Consider the following 20,515-nt stretch of genomic DNA (forward strand, 5'->3'; position numbering starts at 1 on the left):
AAATCCAGATCCCCGGCGAAAGCTATAGGGGTTTGACTGAAAATGACTCCCGCTATTATGGACTCTCGCTATTACGGAATTGCGGTCACTTTCGTGGTACAAACATAACAGTTTTATAGTTTTGACTCTCGATAAAGCGGACACCATGAACTTCACATGTAACATAAATTGCAGTCTGATGTTTGTCATTTGTCAAAACACACTTCCAAAAATATCTGGAATGTTTATTTTCGCGCCAATCTCTTTAGTGGCTGTACAACATACTCTGCGTTTTCACTCCAGCTTATGCCTTTTCCTTCCAGACTCTTTAGAAGGGATAAAACCTCACCTCTATTCTTAATGACTGCTTAGCAGATTCACTATTTCTGATAAGCTTGTCAAGTCCTACAAGATATTTTGGGTCGCTACGTAACTCATAAATAACTAGAATATCAAGCCCAGGCCGCCACCTCTGTTGATCCCCACACCCCGCTTTTACGGACTGTCGCTTTTACGGACACTAAACGATGTCCCGAGGGTGTCCGCTATAACGAGAGTTGACTGTACTTGGCATTTACAAAAGCGCAAAAGGCGAAAGACGCGTACAAACTATGGATTCGTCTGATAACTTAATAACGGTATTTATAATTATTTTGTCTTTTAAAATATGACATAAAATACAGAAAGTTTTTTTTTTTATCGACTTGGATCACTGAAGTAAATATGTCTAGACAATCGCATTTAGTGATTTTTCTTGCTCACATTTGCCTTACCTTGCATGATGATATAGTTCTGGTACCATGCACACATTTGTTTTTACTTTTTATCGGTTGAAATGTTTCAGTAGGTCAAGCCTTCAGTAAACACGTATATTGCACGCTTACGTTTGATCGCAAGTAACGTGGCTTTTCTCATACTCCTTCTACAGGGGAGAAGATAAAATGCCAGCCCTGCTAAGCACTCTAGGGTGTGTAGCTGTCATTTTAGGGAGGACAAGAAGTCTAATGGCCCAGAGATTTTTGAGCGGAATTGGGACAAGTTATTCCCCGAACAAAGGGGATCCCCTCCAAAGAAGAAGAAGAAGACTGTGCCCAAGCAAATGATAGAAGATGCTCGAATCAATGAGCCACTTTCTATCGAGGAAGAGAAAGAAGAAAGTCCAAGAAAAACACAGGAGGTTATCCTGGAGAAAGAACTAGACATAGCAAAAAGATACTTCAAGAATCAAGAGGAAAGATTACAGTACAAGACCAGGTGTTACACTGTGACAGAACTGTCAGATCAGGAATGATGTCGTTAGAAAGGAAACTGGGCTTCCAACAGAGGAAGTCTTTGAAATTGTTGTAAGACATGCCTTGAGGTTTAAAGATTCCATCAATTACTTTGCTGGCTGGAAGGTGGAATCTATCAGTTTTGAAGACCAGATTTTTATCACCTTAATGAAACTAAGGCAGAACTACACAAACCTGCACTTGGCTCAGCTATTTAACTGTAGTGTTGGTACAGTTGCAAACATTATAACAACATTTATCTATTGTTGCATGACATTTTCTTTAATGACATTATGACATTCCCTCTCTAGACAAAAACAAACATTCTGCACCATCCTCATTCAGTCAATATGGATCTTTTCGGATTGTCATAGACTGTACTGATATCGAGGTTGCAGCGCCTTGACTAAGGAGTACACAAAATGCAACCTACTCATCTTACCGACGAATGCATTCATTTAAAGTTATTGTTGGTGTTGCACCCAATGCTGTGATTACCTACGTAAGCAAGTTGTACCCTGGTTCCATTCCAGACAGAGCTATTGAGCAGGAATCAGGACTCCTCAATCACTTGACTCCTGGGGATTTGTACTTGCAGATAAGGGATTTCTTATCCAAGACATTGTATCCCGTGGTGAATCTGTTAACATTCCACCATTCCTGAACAATGGAACATTCACTGAGAGTGAGGTAAAAGCTACAAAGGCAAGATGCCGGATCCATGTAGAAAGAGCCAATGCTAGGCAGAAAGATTTCAGAATTTTGAGTTTTATCCCCTCTTATTTACCTTGCTGTGCTGATTTACTGTTACAGTTGCGTGCTGCCCTTGGAAATTTTCAATTTCCTTTAATCAAGGGGGGAGGTGAAGATATGGTATTTGAATAGGGGTTTTGATTCTCTGGAATATAAATTTTCAGTAATAGGGGTAACAGAAATATGGTTAACAATACAGCTTTACAGATAAAGTGCGTGATCAAAAGCCTGGAGGCGGTATAGGTTTATATATAAACCAATGGTGCCAGTTCAGGGAAAGGAATGATCTTTCTATTAATGTTGATGACATAATAGAATCACAATTTGTAGAATTAACAAAGCCAAATAATGTTATTGTGGGAGTTTTATATAGACCTCCAAATGATAAGCTAGAACAGTTCAAGCAAACTTTATCTGAAATACTTCAAAAAATTGACTTTCAAAAAAGGAAATGCTACATTATGGGGGACTTCAATGTTGATCTACTGAAAGTTGAAAAAAGTTGGAATTCAAATGATGCCTTAACTTGCATGTTTCGAAAACAACTAGAATAACAAGTAGAAGTGAAACATTAATCGATAACACGTTCGTTAACAGTCTAGTAGATAACTTTACTAGTGGTTTACTCACTACTGATCTCTCTGACCACTTACCCATATTTCAAATAACAATTTCACTAACCCAAAATACAACAAAGAAAAAGACAAAACATAGAAAAATCACAAACAAAACTCTCGACCTCTTAAACCAGAAACTAGAATGTGAAAAATGGGAAGACACATATAGATAGTGAAGATAATCCGCAACACGCATATACTAGGTTTTATAGCTATAAAGCAAACGTGATTATTAATGAACAACCAATTAATCAAGTGAACTACGCCAAATTTCTGGGATTATACATTGATGAAGAACTCGCTTGGAAATACCATATTAACCATGTCACAATGAAAGTGGCAAAAATGACCGGCATAATGGCCGAAGAAAAACACTTTTACCTCTTAAAGCACTACTCACATTGTACAACACCATGATCTACCCCTATGTAGCACATTGCAACATTATTTGGGCAAGCACGTATCCCACTAGACTAAAGCCTATCCTCAGGACACAGAAAAAACTTGTCAGGATTATAACCTTCGCCAATTATACAGAAAAATCTGGACCACTGTTCAAGTCATTGAAAATACTGAATATCTTTGAATTAAATACGTACCTGACGAAAGTTTTCATGTATTCATGGAACCATGACAAATTACCGGCATTCTTTGATAACTTTTTTAAAACTAATAAAAGTATACTTTCCTATAATACGCGATCAGCATCAAAGGTACATATCGAATTTAGAAGAACAAATTATTGCAAATTTGCTATAAGCTTTAAGGGAGCAATTACATGGAACAACCTTCCCATTGAAATTACAAACATAAGTTCGTTTAATACATTCAAAACCAAACTTAAAGAGTATGTTCAAGATCATCCTTCATAATCGTTTTCTTTACAATAAGTAATATGTTAGTCAAGAAATAGCTTTTTCCTATTAGTAATAAGAAAGAAGAAGTCCGCTTTCTGTAATCAACTGATTTACAGGTCTATTTAAATAAACTTAAGCGGGGATCTTTTAAAAGCTCAACCGAGCTGGCTGGACCTGTCTTTTGATGTAATGGCACATTTTCCTTTTTTAAAAAAAAGGTGAATAAAGGCACTTCTTTTTCTTCTTTTCTTAATAGTTTTGTTCATGGCAAAATGGTGAGAGTGAAATTACATTTCAAAGCCAAAAATAACAAAAATGAATATTTTCATGTTGAAGTTGAATAATAGTGTGAGATGTTTTTGTTAATGTCACCCCAGCAACTGCCCTACACTCAAAAATACTCCTCAAGAGTCCTTCATAAACCTTAGACAGGACTGTTTCCATTGAACAGAACATAACCCATAGCATTTATTGAATTACCACACCTGAGTAACCACAACGATAGTAAAATCAACATTTGTAAATAGTGAAAACTCAAATAAACTTTTTCAATTTTTTGTCAAAATTATGAATGATTTATGCATTGGCCAATAATACCATGACTCTTACACTTCCTTGTCAAATGACATGTAGAAATCCCCCTTCATCCATCCCCAGGAGAATATTTTTTTGTGTAATTGCTCAGATGATTGTCAGAGAAATTGCATTTTCTTCATATTATTTGTTTCCTCTTATAACAAATCATGCCGAGGCCATTTGGAAAATGAGTGCTACAGTATATTACGTACTCACCCAGCACAGAGTGATTATAATGATACATGATACAATCCTGAAACAATTGGCAAGAGTGCGTACATTTACAGCCATTAATGAAATGGAATTAAATATTTTGGTTAAAAGTAGAACAAAGAACAACCAAGTGTGATCTAACACACAATTAGCTATATTAGGTTAGGTCGCATGCACCTCCTGAACTGTATGAAGATGTTCTCCAAACTCTCTTTCTTTGACAATCTACAGATTGGGGAGCCAATCAAGGTATGTCAGTACAATTCAAGATGCTATTATGTTTTCCCTCAAAATAACTCATGGGCATTAATTGGGTTGGTTTGGAGACGGAAAGTGTGCAACCTTAATAATGTATAAAATATACATGTTCAAAGTTCCCCTTGCACTATTTTTGGGAATATGTGGTCATAATAAAGAATTGTTTTAAGCGTGGAATGTTTTCTGCCCGAGTGTTATCCCTTTCTATTTTCACAATAGCTACATCTTTTTAAGTCCATACGACAAAAAAAAAAAAAAAAATTCCTAGGTGAAAAGTACATTGCTCCCTGTTCTTGGTGCCAGTACACATGGCCTTTCTTAAAGGTACAACCATGCTCACTTTCACATTTCTCGAGGCAAAATGTAGTTGACTTCACAGCCTCCTCTATTGTGAGTTTTCGTTTGGTGTATGGGCACTTCATTTCTAGCACAGTTTCTTCATCGATAAGACAATCCGGGAATGCCCCTAGGATTCCAGAAGAATCGAACCAGATTCCAGTTTCTGTCACCGTTTTCCCTGTTTTGAGGGTGAATGCTCTGATGGCTTCCTCTTCATTGTCCACTCCCCATCTCCTCGATAGAAGACATAGGCAGCTTGTTGACAACAGGTGGCTCAGGGCTAAGCAGCCAACTAGGTCCAGTAAACCTTCCATATTTCTTCACATCTTCATACAAAGCTAAAAGATTGGCTTGCTACTTCATAAACTGTATTCTGCTGTTATTTAGTTCGCAACAGCAGAATACAGTTTATGAAATAGAATCCATATGAAAATTAGCCATGTGGAATTTTTCGTGTTGAGCCAATGACGTCACTTCCTGTAATTTGAGCCTTAACTTCCGGAACAAGGCCAAGTAATGGCGGCCGTGAAATCTCGAATAAAAAGCTAAAAAAAATACTTCCAATCGCCGTAAAGGATTGAAATTTGGTAACATGAGTAAGGAGGTCGTATTCTACACGAAAATGCAAAAAGATGGAAAATGAAATTTTCGTCCCAGGGGCACTTTAAACGCTCCTCGTGGACATTCGCACACGGTCGCTTTTATGCCTTGTTGGTCATCCAAGTAAATCTGCAATATTTGTTGAGATCAAAGACATTTCGTATGGCATAGAATTCTCTCGTGATAGCTAAATGCCTCCACATGATCAGACTTATAGTGGTTTTCTCTTTTTTGATCGATTTCTTTTCGTCTGAGAAGAAAGAAAGCAGTGACCAGGTGACGCTATGGAAAGCGTTGCCATTTTGAATGGAATGCACGTTTGTTTAGGACTGAGTTTTTCCATGTCATGGTAACGTGACCTAATCGCTTTAGAACTGTATTGCCCACATGCTACCTAAACACCCTGAGGTAAGAATTTTTAATTGAGATCAGATATAATTTTCAGGAAAAATACCATTCTTTTAGATCATAGCAAGGAACGGACCAGGAGACATCAGAGGTGCATCAGAGGTTAGTATACGGCCGACCTGTCTACACTCAAAACTTGTTTTCTCTACTTTGTTCTTCCACAACAGTAATGTTCTTTCAGTTTTTAAAGAGAGGGTGATTCCAATTAACCACTGTTAAATCTCTGTGGTAACGCTCTGATCTACCTTTTTCGCGCTTAAAGTCGCTGAGAGAACAGACAAAAAAAAAGTCAGATTTAGTTTCTTTGTATCAGATGTTCTATCTTACTAACTTTCATTTACGAATTAACTTTCTAAAAAAATCGATACTTGAGAGGTCATACATGATCAAATATCCATCTAAGTGATACTAAAAATGTCAAAATTTTTCGATAGTTCAAAAACCAGGAAATCGTAAAGTGAAATGACATGAAGGTAGTTTCTTTACTCGCTTGATATGCTTTTCAATTTAAATGTAAATATTTTAACCCAGTCTGGTCCCATCCGGTGAAAAAATTGACTCAAATGGGAATTTGCCGTAAAGCAAATGAAGCTTGCATTACTAAGTCCAAGAGAAACTAAACGTGTGTCACAAAATAAGGATGAATAACCTTTCAATATGATAATTTTGCGTTACTTTTTATCTATGAAGTACTCTTACCAATTCCTCATTTGTTTTCACCAAATTTATTTCAATGCTTCGATTTTCTTTAAAATTGTCCACTGTGATAAACAACGCAGCACAGGTCGCAATCAATAAATACTTCGAAAAAGAAACGCAATGATCGAAAAACTCAGTGAAACGTGAGAAGCATTCCGCGCGGTCATTAACCGTTATGACAAAGAAAAAAAACATGGAAAAATTAAAATTTACATCAGGTGGTGGGAGCCGATTCTTTTGGTTTCGCTTAAACTTCCTTCTCATGAACAATAATCTATTCATCAATTTTTTAACAATGCATCTTCAATTTAAAGTTTTCGACTTTTGACTCAGGTAACCGGGAACTTTCACTTCTAGTGTTTCTCTGAAACCCTGATGTGGCCGCTAACATTTGGTTCAAGCAACCACTACTCTCATCGCTTAAAGAGATGTTCGATATAATTGAAACAGTTTGGATATAGAAAATTATTATGTCCTTGCTTTTATTTGTATTTGTATGATTCAAAAGAGAATAATCTTATAGAGGTGGACATTGCCCCAAAGAAACGAGAAGGTTTTGAAGACGGCTTGAAAAGGCAGTGTTAACAAGCTTGAAACTTTTCATGTTGATTTTTGGTCAGTGAGACAAACGAAAATTAGTCAATTTTACGACTCTATTACCGAATCATGATATCTCAAACATTGCTTAAGACATAAAAGCCTCAATGAAAGTTGGTATTTCGTAAGTCAATATCTTCTATTAGGAATTCTAGCTAAGAGTAAAACATAAAACAGACCATTAAGGAATGACATAATGATGGGCGATCCCATTTCTCTGCACACACATTGCCCACATGCTAACTTAATACCCCGAGGTTAAAATTTTAAGTTAAAGTTAGATACAATTTCCAAGAAAAATACTATTTTGTTCAGATCAGCGCGAGGAACGGACAAAGAGACACCAGAGGTACATCAGAAACATTGGATGTTAATTTTTGGTCAGTGGGACAAACGAAAGTTAGTCAATTTTACGACTCTATTATCGAATTCTTGAGATCTCAAACAAGTGCCGGAACATTATTTAAGACATAAAAGCTTCAAAGACAGTTGGTATTTTGTAAGTCAATATCTTCTATTAGGAATTCTAGTACCAGTAAAACAGACCATTAAGGAATGACATAATGATGGGCGATCCTTTTTCTCTTCACACACATTGCCCACATGCTAATTTAATACACAGAGGTTAAATTTTTAAATTCAGGTAAGATACAATTTTAAAGAAAAATACAATTTTGTTCGGATCAGCGCGAGGGACAGACCAAGAGACGTTAGAGGTACATAAGAAACATTTCATGTTGATTTTTTGTCAGTGAGACAAACTAAAATTAGTCAATTTTACAACTATATTACCGAATCGTGATATCTCAAACAAGTGCCCGAACATTGCTTAAGACATAAAAGCCTCAAAGAAAGTTGGTATTTCGTAAGTCAATATCTTCTATTAGGAATTCTAGCTACCAGTAAAACAGGCCATTAAGGAATGGCATAATGATGGGCGATCCTTTTTCTCTGCACACACATAATCACATGCTAACTAAACACGCAGAGGTTAAAATGTTAAATTTAGGTTAGATACAAATTTTCAAGAAAAATACTATTTTGTTCAGATCATCGCGAGGAACGGACCAAGAGACATCAGAGGTTAGTATAAGGCCGACCTGTTCACAACGAAATCCTCCCTTTTCTTCTTTTGGTTTTTACAACAGTCCCAGTTTTTTTTTTATTAAAAAGAAATTGCGATTCCAGCAAACCATTGTTAAATTCTTTTGGCAACGTTCTGACCTTTCTTTATCTTGCTCAGAGTCGCTGAGAGTAAAATGTTAAGCTTTTAATTGCTCTTTATCTCTTACTATTTCAATTTCAATAAAGTTTCTCAGAAAATATTGATATTTAAGTTGTTATAGACGATGAATTTTCAGTCGAAGTGTTAACCTCAATGCCAAAATGCCATTCAATTGTTGTTTTTGTTTTTTGATAGTTGATAGTTCCAAAACCAGGAAATCGGCGTGAAGTGTAATGACTTAATAGATAAATGATATTTTAAGTGATTGATACAGACATACTTGGAAAAAGAAAATGCGAATGCTCACGGCAAAAAGAAAATGACTTGTCTGAAAACGTTAATATTTGAACCCAGTTTGATTTTCTTTGGTGAAAAATAGGAGGTTGCAACAAAGCAATTTAATCTTGCATCCCCAGCTAGGGATGAATTATCTATAAAAATAAAAAAAATAATCTTCTCTTAAAAAAACTTTTTATCTATAAAGTTCTCTTAAAAGTTCTTTACTGTTTTAACCACATTTCTCTCAATGGGACAAATTTATTTTTTTAAATTGCTCATTTCAGGAAACAGCGCAGCAGCGCAGGCGTCGCAATCAACAAACATTTTAAAAAAGAAAACGCAATGATCGAGAAATTCAGCGCTACGTTAGAAGCATTCCGCGCAGTTATTAAGCGCTATCGCGCAGAAACAAACAAATAAAATAACAGCCTCCGAAGACGCGTGAATCGAAGGCACGATAAACCACGTTACTGAAATGTTTGAGAATATGTTTAGAGAATATAGCAAATATATCGTCAATATTAGTGTATTAGTACCATCAAGTGCTAACAAAAATGAAATAAATTCAGGCGATTTAAATGGGGTCTAACACGTTTTGCTGCTTACAAATAGACCCACATGTTCACGCTCCGTTTAGTTGGAATTCTAAATGACCTCAAAACAAAGGTCTTTCATAACAATTAGAAACACAAATATTTTTGGTTTCGTATTTATATTTTTTTGAGCTCAAAAAACCCTCGTACATATCACAAAAACCTGTATGGAGAAACAGCAGGTATATCCTCGGAGGACGTTTATAAAAAGACCGTCTTCCCATGGTTGCACTCAAATCTAATGAAGAATTCCATCAGTCACGGAGCGGTTTTTTGGAATATTATAATAGACTATCACAGCGAGAATTTTAAAGCGAAACAGGACCTATCCTCCGAATAACTTGATTTTTAAAAATAACTCATTTGTTCAGTGCCTTCCTACTAAAAACTCAGATTTTGAATTTTATTAGAGTTAACTGACGGTCAGCTAAGTGACACGGCAAGGGTATGTAAGCAAAGTTCTTTATTTAAAGTGCCCCTGGGACGAAAATTTAATTTTCCATCTTTTTGCATTTCCGTGTAGAATATGACCTTCTTACTCATGTTACCAAATTTCAATCCTTTAGGGCGATTTGAAGTATTTTTTTTTAGCTTTTTATTTGAGATTCTACTTCATAAACTGTATTCTGCTGTTGCGAACTAAATAACAGCAGAATACAGTTTTGTAATGGCGGCCGTGAAATCTCGAATAAAAAGCTAAAAAAAAATACTTCCAATCGCCGTAAAGGATTGAAATTTGGTAACATGAGTAAGAAGGTCATATTCTACACGAAAATGCAAAAAGATGGAAAATGAAATTTTCGTCCCAGGGGCACTTTAAGTGACAATCATTCTAGCGTTGAGTAGTACTAATTGGGGACGCTAAATTAAGTTTGGCAATATATCTGCAGATGAGACTAGGAAAGCAATAAACTTCAAATTTACTGGCTCAAAACATTCCTAAAACACTGAAAATCGAATAGTAGTGGAAAAGTAAAGTTTCTTAATTCCTGGCTCCTGAAAAATGAGATTAATATGTAAAGACTTTGCACCCATTTCCAGTTTCCCACCACGGGTAAAATATAGAAAGTCATGTGATTCAAGTAAGGAATTAACGATTCACAAAAGTAGCTGTAAGTCCTCAAGGGGCCAAACAACTTCAATAACACCTGTATCTAATACTGGAAATATTTAAAGTAGTCTCCGAAAACGTATCTTAGAAGGTAACTCAGTGATATTTATGAAGCCTTCCTGTTTAATTTGACCGGCCTTAAATGTTCGCCCAGATTTAGTAACCGAAAAATTATCTCCAAACCGATTGAAACCGATTGAAACCATCTTGTGAAACCGTATTCAATCGTCGGCATTTTCAACGTCAAAGTTTATCGCTATCGATCCCTCTTCCTCCCTGGAAGGTGTTCAATTGGAACGTTATCGCTTTTTCTCAGAAAGAAATATCGTTTCCAAATATTGTCAAGCGAAATCGGTCTGGGTTACCGCGCAAGATTGGTTGAAATTTTTAATTAATGGGTATGATTGATGTTCTGCAAGTTCTCAAATTACACTTGGGAGTGCAATTTAATTATAATTTCAAAATATTTCAACAATTTCTTACGAAAAGTGATATCATTAATGTGATATGCGAAAAGTGATATCACTGATCCTAGACGAACCCAGTATGGAAGAGAACTTTTCTTCGATTGATGAAATTCCTTTCCCTAAGTGTTAACATGATCATACTGACCTTTCAAGCAACGTCTTATAGCGAAAATTGACGAGACCCAATTTTACAAATCATCACTGTACAGAAGGCACGAAACTTGGAAATTGGTGAAGCCAAAATGAATTCTGTTTTCGTGGTGTCGGTAGAAAGTCAGAGTTTACAAATCCGACATTGGGCATTTTGACCATGTGGGCAGACTGATGGGAAGTCAATTATCGAGGCTTGCGTAGCTGAGGGATGCAGCGAGGCCTAGAGCTGAATGGGGAAAGGTATTTTCTCACAGTTTATGACGCCAAAACTTTTTATTGGCGCACAGACAATACCGCTAGCTACGCAGGCTGAGTCAGTTCAAGCTCCTCACTGCAGCAGGTACAGTATCCGGTGGAGTGTGACCGTTGTCCAGCAAAGCCTAGCCTCCCAGGCAGCCGTGGGAGGAGACTCGTATCTCCTGGAGAGGAGCTAATACGAGTCCCCTACAAAACGACTGCGTGGGAGCATAACAAGGCCATGTGTTACAGGAAAGCATCTGAAACTTAATATTTTTAACAGGTTGTGCCCCACTGCCAAACTATAGGAAAACAGCAATAACGTCAGCCATGCTTTATCCATTGTTACCGTTTATCTGCCTGACAGCCTCTTTCAGAGGAATAAGAGTGGAAAGCACAGCCAGCAGTGACACGGAAGAGCTTGGAAAAGGAGTCAATCTTCGGAAGACAAACTTATTGGGCGACTTCCAGGAAAAGGAGGCGAAAGTGTTCGAGGCTTTGCCGGAAACCTGCTTCAGAAGGAAAAAGTTACACTACTCAGGTAGTAACTTTGACTATTACAAAAGCACCAAATCCTTTTACAAACATATGGCCGCCGCAGCTGGTTTGGAAGCCTCCCTCGAGTCTACGTTTACTCTGGGCGCTACTCTCAACAGTGTTATACAGAAGACAGAATCCAAGGAATCCGAAGTGAGTGGACTGGCCTTAAATGTCCGCGCCTTGACAGAAAAGATCTGGGTCGAAAAGGATTGTTTAGATAACGTTCAAACCTCCACATTAACCAAACGCCTTGTTAAGGACTTTGAAAAGCTGCCGTTGGCATTTGCACATCCGTTTCTTGCGAATTCTTGGAAGGCATATAACGTCTTTTTGAACACATACGGGTCCCATGTGATAACGTCTGTGACGCTTGGATCAAGCGTCAAGCAGACGACATTTGCAGAAAGTTCTAAGTCGTATAGTCAGAGAGATTTTCAGGTGAACAGCTGCATTAAACTTGCAGGCCCCGTAAGCGCTACCAAGGTTGGGGTCGAGGCATGTGCAAACGTCACCGAGAATGAAGAGTCCAAGGCAAAGAACATCGACACCGTAGAAAAACGATTCGTCAAAGGGGGTACCAAGGAAACCCGCAATAAGCTGTTGAACGACAGGAGCGCTAGCGAAGAACTAATTGAGCAACTTTTGAATGAAGCTGGTGAATCAGACGCATCTGTTGAACACACCTTCAGATCGATTTGGGACATTTTGCAAAGCCGATACGATACTGGATCAGAAAACTACATCCGAGCTATAAACCTGCAGTACTACTACCTCGGCTTCTTGAATTATGGCTGCCGATTCAAAGAAAGTAGAGGGGTTCAACTACAGAAATTCGACTACACAAGGGGTTCATCCAAGGAATCTCCTGAATTCGAGTGTTCTCTGGCTGCAGAGGGTTGCCACCATCCCGACGACTGTGGATACAGAGTCGGAATCTGGTGCGCCTGTCGAGGGAAATCTTGCGTTAAGTACAAATCGGAGAAACAAGACACAGGGAGCTCAAAGCTTACGGCATACGCAAACACCCAAGAAGATTGGGGATGGCTTGGCTGTGATTGGAAAGTGGCTGGGTTTACATGCGACTGCTACAACAAGAATATTGGTTTTCGGAAACAGGTGTGGAGGATGCCTAGCAGAGATATCCCGCAGAAAGATGTTCCTCACCACATGAGTGGTGAGTCAGAGAATCCAGATGAAGATCTCGATCAAGATTTAAATCGAGATCTAGGCGGGGATGCAGAAGCAAATGGTGAAGAGTAATTTAACCTGAGTAGTAGCGAAGTGATGTACGATTAAGTCAAGACGTGATCTGCTACACAGTAAATGCGTTTCCCGATTCAAATCAGTGACAATAATGAAGACAGTTAGAACACTAACTATTTAGTTGAACGAGTTTACGCCAGAATCATGTATGGTAATCGTAGCTCGAGATTAAAACAATGAGATGCGCGAATTTTGTTGTTCGAGTTGTCATTCCCAAACGTTACTCTTGCAACTATTCAATGGAACAATTCCCGGCCAGCGAACTTTAAAACCTTTACCAATTCTTTCAGTGCCTAAATGTTGCTCTGTAAAAAAGTTTGCTTTACCTACATCTTTTCGTCTTCAAGTGTATCACGCAGTATTACAGAGCGACTACTGCAAATGAGACTTCTCAATTCCAGTAGTTTACTTCCACGATTCGCGTGGACGATTTTCGATATAAACGGCTTGTGCCTCTTTTAGCTTCCTCCTTTTCGATCATCATTGGTTAGAAGATTCTTTTATGTATTATGTCAAGCACCAGAAAGAATGTTGCATTCAATTTCCAAACACCGAGAAGTGGGATGAAAAAACGAGACGCAGCCGAGTTCTTTTGTCAACAAACCTCGAAACCACTTCCTGAAGCATAGGAGTAGTTCAGTCCGCTCCACTATTGAAGCAAGACATAATAATAAGTTTAACAACCTCAGCAAGGAAACCGAGGCGAACCAGCCTCCCACTATCAACAAAGGAAACTGGGTTGTCAACGTCTCAAAGAAACCACTGTCTTCGACTGAACGTTCCATTCTTGAGAAAGGCCCTAACTTTGCACCAACCCCGGGAAAAATTCCAACCAAAAATATTGTCGCTGAAGTCGAAGCAGCCATCGTTCGTCTCCCTGATGACACCAAGGATTCCATAAGAACAGCTAGGGCCTCAATCCTACACAGGGCCCGTTTACCACAGCATAACAACATCTCAAAAGCTGAAAGGAAAGCATTAAAAACCCTGGAGGAAGATGTCTCTCGTGTTATAATGAAAGCTGACAAAGGTAACTGTTTTGTGGTTATGGACAGAATTGACTACAACGAAAAAATGGAAAATTTATTCAGTGACCATCAGACTTACCAGTTGGTTCATAAACCTCCGTTTGCTAAGATCGAGAGGGAACTAAACCACAATTTGTTGGATCTTAAGAAGAAAGGCAAAATCGATGATCCTACATACTACAAACTACGATCTACGGACGCCTTTCACCCTCCATATGAGGCTCAATCAAACACCATAAAGCAGGTCTCCCTCTTCGGCCCATTGTGTCTTGCATTGGTTCTGCCCTATATAACACCTCTAAATTCCTGACGGACATTTTGACACCTATTCAGAACCTTAATGGCTATTCTGTTTCTAACTCGATGGACTTTACCAAACAAGTCGCAAACCAAGAGATCGCTGACGATGAAGTAATGGTCTCGTTCGATGTCGTTTCACTCTTTACTGCCATTCCGGTTGACAAGGCTTGTGACTACATCAGAAAAAAGCCAGACGAGGACACCACGCTACACTTAAGAACGACGCTCAACGCCGATGAAATCATCTCGCTCTTGGAATTCACCCTCTCCAACAACTACTTTATGTTCAACGACTCTGTCTACAAACAGATACATGGAAATGCAATGGGGAGCCCAGTTAGCCCAGTCGTAGGTAACCTCTGCATGGAGGTAATTGAAGAATCGGCTATCGCCGCCTCAACAACACCCCCAAAAGTCTGGAAACGTTACGAAGACGACAGTTTTGTCATGATAAAGAAACACTCCGTTAGCAAGTTCCACGATACTCTTAATGCAGTTGACCCTAAAATATCTTTCACCCTCGAAACTGAGAACAATGGCCAAATTTCCTTTCTAGACACCTTGATAACCAGGAAGAATGGAACAATTAATATCGGCGTCTATCGAAAGCCCACACACACAGACAGATAGCTGGACTTTAACTCTCATCACGAGTTAAAACACAAATTAAGTACTGCCTCTACCCTCCTAAATCGAGCAATCAACCTCCCGAGCACCTCCGAAGGAGTAAAGAAAGAGCTGACCCACGTTTCCGATGCGTTGAAATCAAATGGCTATCCATCAGCAACTATATCGAACATCCTAAAAAAGACTTCGACCCCTGAAATCATCCCTTCCCCTGAAGAGTTAGTGGGAATGTTCTTTAGGTTGATAGACCCACCAGATTCCCAAAATGGCTTTGCAGTTTTACCATACATCAAAGGCATCACTGAACCACTTACAAGAATTCTTAACAAGAACGGCATCCGAACCACCACCAGACCGGTCAAGACCCTGCAACAAGAATTTGTGTCTCCTAAATCTAGACCCCCATCAGATCGGCAAACGAACGTTGTCTATAAAATCCCCTGTGCGGACTGCACATGGAGTTACATTGGAGAAACGAGCACATGTTTACACACTAGAAAAGAGGAACATATTCGAAACACCAAAGTTTTTAAAAGTGGTTCCAACGTTGCCAGCCATGCGTGGCTCGAAGGCCGTACTATTGATTTTGAGAATGTACGTGTCATCGACAGAGGCAATTCACGCGTAAGAAAAACGCTGGAATCTTGGCACACTGCGATAACTAGCCAGGCAGACAATAATGCTAAACATCTGCCAAGACAATACTCAATTTTATTATAACTTTATTCATGTCATCAATATTTTTTCTTCACACTAGTATTCCCCTTGTATTATTGTATTTATTCAAATTTGTTCGTTATTTTTTCTCACCTCTTTGTATATATATTTCTGCCTTCGCTTTTTACACCTCACTTTTTAAAGATTGCAGACTGGCAATCGAAAGCTTAGTGTTTTTAAACTTTTAACCAGAGAACGTTTTTAAAAATTTTTTAAACCTCGAAGTGTTTAGAAATAGGATGAAACACTCTTTCGAGTGTTGATATAGCTTTCCCAACCATAACATTCTCAGTGGCGTGTCATTAAATACATATTTTCTCTTTTCCTGCTGTATTTCACTTAAAGGCGTCTGTCTTCTCTAAAATAACCTTATACCTTGCCGTTGGAGCCGCGGCGTCTAATTTTCGGCTGAGGATCCCGTTCTGTTGTGCGGCTTGTCTGCGAGAAGGGGGCGACAAGGTGAACTTCTCTCCTCATTTCCAAACAAACAAAATCCTCGGCATGTTTAATTTTTGGTTGAGGTCAGATTTCATGAATTTGCTGTGTGTTAGCCATTGCTCTGTCTAATTGAAGTAGTCAATGTATTGGACTTTCGAATTCGATCCGGCGGTATTGTGCTGTTTCGGTTCTTACACAAGAATCTTTGCTCTGCATTGTCTCCCTTCACCAAGGCTTCGTTTTTTCAAAGAACGGAAAACTTTATCCAGCGGATAAGATGCAATCCAATTAATACATTTTATCCCCCAGATATCAATTTATCCGCTGGATAAAATTATCCACTTTTTGAACAACTGGGTCTAGCTGTGTAAATGGGTACTGGTGGCATTCTGATGGATAGTCTTTCGCAGGCTTGCCCCCAGGGAGAGGTTAGCAATATTACTACCGTTGCTTCAGGGCGGCTGGTTGCTTCATGCTAAAGAAACTGGGTTATGCTTAGGCCCCGTTAGGCTCGAGTAAGAGTTTACTACCCTTTTTTATTGGTCACTATACACTGGTAATTACAATACATTGCCTGCCATAACTTCATCCATGCACTTCAACAGCAAAAAAGTTGGCTGAAAAATACAAGAGGATGGCCAAAAGGATCATCATTTTAATGGTGACAATTTTTCACCGAGATTACTATAAATGTATGCTTTTCACAAATGCATCAATGATGGCCTTGCTCCAGATTACCTATTATGCCATTTTCAAGATACGTCTCTAATGCACAATTTTAGGGTTAGAACAAGGAACTTAAAAATCATCCCCTGGTGAGAACGAAAAAAATTCAGGGTTCTTTTTTATACAGTGAGGCAAAGACCTGAATAAGAATTTAATAGAAAAATTGTTCATTTTTTCAAGGCACGATTGCTGCTGGTAAGGGGACAAAATGTACACAAACTGAGAGGTAATCGAGCTTTTTTAACACCGTGATTTGGCCAAGTACACTTAGTCTTCGGTATTCGGTGCCGATCCATAATACCTATGTTTTCTTTATTGTTAAGCCTGAGGCCAGAAATGGCGCTGGAATTTTCCAAATCTTGTAGAGCTGATGTAAAATATTCTTTTGAACCATTGAAAATGAAAGTAGCATCATCAACCTACTTGCTAATTTGATTTCATTTTCTTGCAAAAATGCCTTACTTTTTCAGCTGCTATTTAAAGTAGTTTATTTAGTGTCAATAACAGGGGGCGGTGCTTGCGGAATCTCTTGAGCAATAGCTTCATGATTAAGTGCTTGACAGTAACGTTGGTTTTTGAGGAGGGGTTTCAGGTCTGAGTACACGGAGAAGAACCTCTCAGAGCATGGATGAGAAACAATAACAAACTCAATCTACATACGAGGCCGAGTCCGGGAATCCAACCCGGGCCACATAGGTGGGAGACGAGTGCTCTCACCACTGCGCCATCCCAGCTCTCCCTCAACACCAAGAATGAAAAGATATAGGGAAAGGGAGCAGCCTTGCCTAACTCTCTGTTCTGGTTTAAAGAAGTCGGTAGACCATCCATTGATGAGAACACAAATTTCAATGTTACTATATGAAGTGGGAGGAGCAATACGACAAACGAACAAGCAAATACTAACAGACGGCCATGTGCTCAACTCAAGTGTATTTTTCCATAATCTACAATTCTCTAACATTTGCTACGTGACGTCACGCAATACACTACATCTTCCCCGCACCTAGTTCATAAAACACAGTTCCTACAAGGGCAACTGATTTGTTCCGTAATGTCTGTACTTAACAGTCATATAATGATCACTAAACGCAACTTTAATCCACGTTCAAACAGTTACATAGTCTTTTAAATAACTTGGGGTTCTCCTTTTGGGCTGAAAGCTCCTTGTCAGGGATCTTGCGTTTGACTCCTCCATGTTAATGGAAACGGGCTCTGTGGATGCATCCTTTTGTTCCTCTACTACCGTGTGTGGTACCAGATTTTTCGCAGTGTGCACTGTTGAATCAGGTAGGTTGTCCTCCTGCCTGCACACGCTGCCTTACATCAGGTCCAATGAAATCCAGTCGGGTACCCAGGCGGCGGTTGTAAAGCAACTCTGCTGGTGTAACTCCGGTTGTTGCCTGGGGCGTTGATCTATATTCCAACAAGAATCTGTTGAGTTTGGTGTGCACTGTACCTTCCGATCCTTCCAACTTTTTCATCCCGTCATTGAAAGTACGGACTAATCTCTCAACAAGAACATTAGACGAAGGCTGTCTAGGGGCAGTTTTCAGAGGTAAAATTCCATTTTTCGCCGTCAAGGTGCCAAATTATGTACTCGCGAATCCCGTGCCATTGTCTGAAACTAACATGTCAGGCAATCCATGAGTGGCAATTTAAGCTCTTCTAAGAAGTTCTGTGGTAGCTGTCGCACTGATACTGGATGTTGAATACACCTCCATTCACTTGCTATATGCATCAATCACAATCACAATAAGAAATAATTGTCCCATAAACTGGCCCTGCATGGTCTATGTGTATGCGCGACCAAGGCTTCTCAGGCCATTCCCACGGATGAAGGGGAGCAGCGGCCGGTGCTGCCCTATGTAACTGACATACTTCACACGACTTGACCTTAGCTTCAATGTCATCATCCAACCTAGGCCACCATTGGTAGCAACGCGCCAGAGTTTAATTCTGACTATTCTTGGATGGGTGTTGGGCAAGTCCTCCAGAAGCTGTTGTTGGCCCCTTGCTGGAATGACCACACGGTTTCGTCTTAAACAGACCCAAGGGCGGCTTGTGGTCTGTAAAAATCTTGAATTTCTGTCCGTACCGATACTGATGGAACTTCTTGAGTCCAAATATCACCGCAGCTCCGTCCTTACACAGTTCGGCATAATTTCGTTCTGCAGGAGATAGGGTCCTCGAGGCGTAGGAGATGGGCCTTTCTTTTTCATCGACGATGTGGGAGAGGGCTGTTCCCAGTCCATAAGGCGAGGCGTCACAAGATAGTTCGTTCTTTACTGGGGTAATAATGGACTAATGAGATCATGTCATTACACCATCACGTACTTTTTTTTTATCTACCAGAGAGATTAATAATTTGTGAACGATTGAAAAGAAGTTTTTCCACTTGTGTATTTGAGACGAATAGTTTGCGGAATGGAATTTCAAACCGAAACTGATTTTAGTTAAATGGAGAGCGTCTCTGCTTACTCGCTTGTTTGATTTGACGTTACAAACTCTTTGAACAATCCCAATACAAACGTTTTGTATCATTTTGATGTTATTTATTGAAATAATTAACTTAAAAAAAGGTCACTCATAGCATCGGAATACGGCATTTTTTCAGTTACAAGGGGACATAAAAAAACCATGGAAAAAAATCTTTTTACAACAGGTGGTGTGAGGCGATTGTTTTGTTTTCGATAGACGGACGTACCTTGGTAAACTTCTCTTGAACGATATTATTTGGATTAATTTTCTAAACTAGGAGTTTCAATGTGAAAGTAAGTGCTGGCATCAGAGCTGGAAGAAAATACTGACACAACAACAACAAAACTGAAATTTAAATGTCAACAATTAGCTCATGTTCTTCAGAATTCGCTAGCGGCCTTTCAGCAATACGGACGTATTTTGAAGAATGTTCAGCGTCAGCGAGCGAAGGACAATTTAATACTGTACTCGAGAAGTTTTCTATTGTTTCAACGGTTGAGAAACAATGACTCGACGGTCGAATGGATGATCTCAACAGGCAACAGGTAAGAAGGACTAAGAATTCACCTCAAACTGCAGCCTCTTGACTTAAAAGAGGTCACACGTCACGCATAACCCCTTTACCATCCCGTCGAAGGGTTTATAGCTTCAACGAGCGATCAGGATCTACATTTTGAATCTATGGTTGTAAGCTTTTCCTTAGCCTTGACAGACAAAGAACAATATGACTTAAAGGTTGAATTATTCACCTCAACGGGCAGAGATTTTAACTCAACGGTCAAATTTATTGCCTCAACGGGCGAAGAATAATATAAATCTACTGGAGCCCTGACAGATCTCTTTCCACGTGCAATTTTAAGTGACGTCATCGCAAGCGTTGATATCCCGTACAATAAAATACCAACCGACTGCGCATGCTTCCGATCTTACATCCGACAAATTTGGTTTTTATTCAGCTATTATAAAGAATAGTGCGCTGCCTCGCTAACGCTCTCCAGGAGATTTCACTTTAGTGTTCTCTGAAACCCCGATATAGTGGCTCACATTGAGTTCAGGGAACCACACTCTCATCGCTTAAAGAGGTGTTTCTTTTCATTGAAACAATTTGGACATAGAAAACTGTTTAGACAAATAATAACCTGAGAGAAGTGAAAATTACTCCAAAA

The 20,515-nt window shown here is 39.1% G+C and overlaps 2 protein-coding genes and 2 pseudogenes across 2 annotated transcripts; 3 read left to right on the top strand and 1 right to left on the bottom strand.

Moving 5' to 3' along the window:
- Nucleotides 1-2,135, top strand: part of LOC146472551 (uncharacterized) — a 2,247-nt pseudogene extending 112 nt beyond the window's left edge.
- Nucleotides 2,136-5,076: 2,941 nt separating this feature from the next.
- Nucleotides 5,077-6,581, bottom strand: LOC146472552 (uncharacterized; annotated as a pseudogene).
- A 4,963-nt stretch (nt 6,582-11,544) lies between these two features.
- Nucleotides 11,545-13,467, top strand: LOC146472553 (DELTA-thalatoxin-Avl2a-like). The gene has a single exon (XM_085119467.1). The coding sequence runs from the start codon at nt 11,563-11,565 to the stop codon at nt 13,030-13,032; it is 1,470 nt and encodes a 489-aa protein (XP_084975593.1). The 5' UTR covers nt 11,545-11,562; the 3' UTR covers nt 13,033-13,467.
- A 532-nt stretch (nt 13,468-13,999) lies between these two features.
- On the top strand, nt 14,000-15,845 carry LOC146472554 (uncharacterized). The gene is made up of 2 exons (XM_085119192.1): nt 14,000-14,923; nt 15,005-15,845. The coding sequence occupies exons 1-2, from the start codon at nt 14,427-14,429 to the stop codon at nt 15,708-15,710; spliced, it is 1,203 nt and encodes a 400-aa protein (XP_084975318.1). The 5' UTR covers nt 14,000-14,426; the 3' UTR covers nt 15,711-15,845.
- The last annotated feature ends 4,670 nt before the right edge of the window (nt 15,846-20,515 follow it).

Source organism: Pavona decussata, unplaced genomic scaffold, assembly GCF_977016875.1.
Source record: "Pavona decussata unplaced genomic scaffold, jaPavDecu1.1 SCAFFOLD_98, whole genome shotgun sequence".
NCBI classification, from domain to species: Eukaryota; Metazoa; Cnidaria; class Anthozoa; order Scleractinia; family Agariciidae; genus Pavona; species Pavona decussata.

Excerpts from the sequence above, each read along its gene's own strand:
- LOC146472554 (XM_085119192.1), top strand. The coding sequence starts at position 14,427 with ATGGACTTTACCAAACAAGTCGCAAACCAAGAGATCGCTGACGATGAA. Across the intron at positions 14,924-15,004 it reads CAAATTTCCTTTCTAGACAC|CTCTCATCACGAGTTAAAAC; the intron begins CTTGATAACCAG and ends GCTGGACTTTAA.
- LOC146472553 (XM_085119467.1), top strand. The coding sequence starts at position 11,563 with ATGCTTTATCCATTGTTACCGTTTATCTGCCTGACAGCCTCTTTCAGA.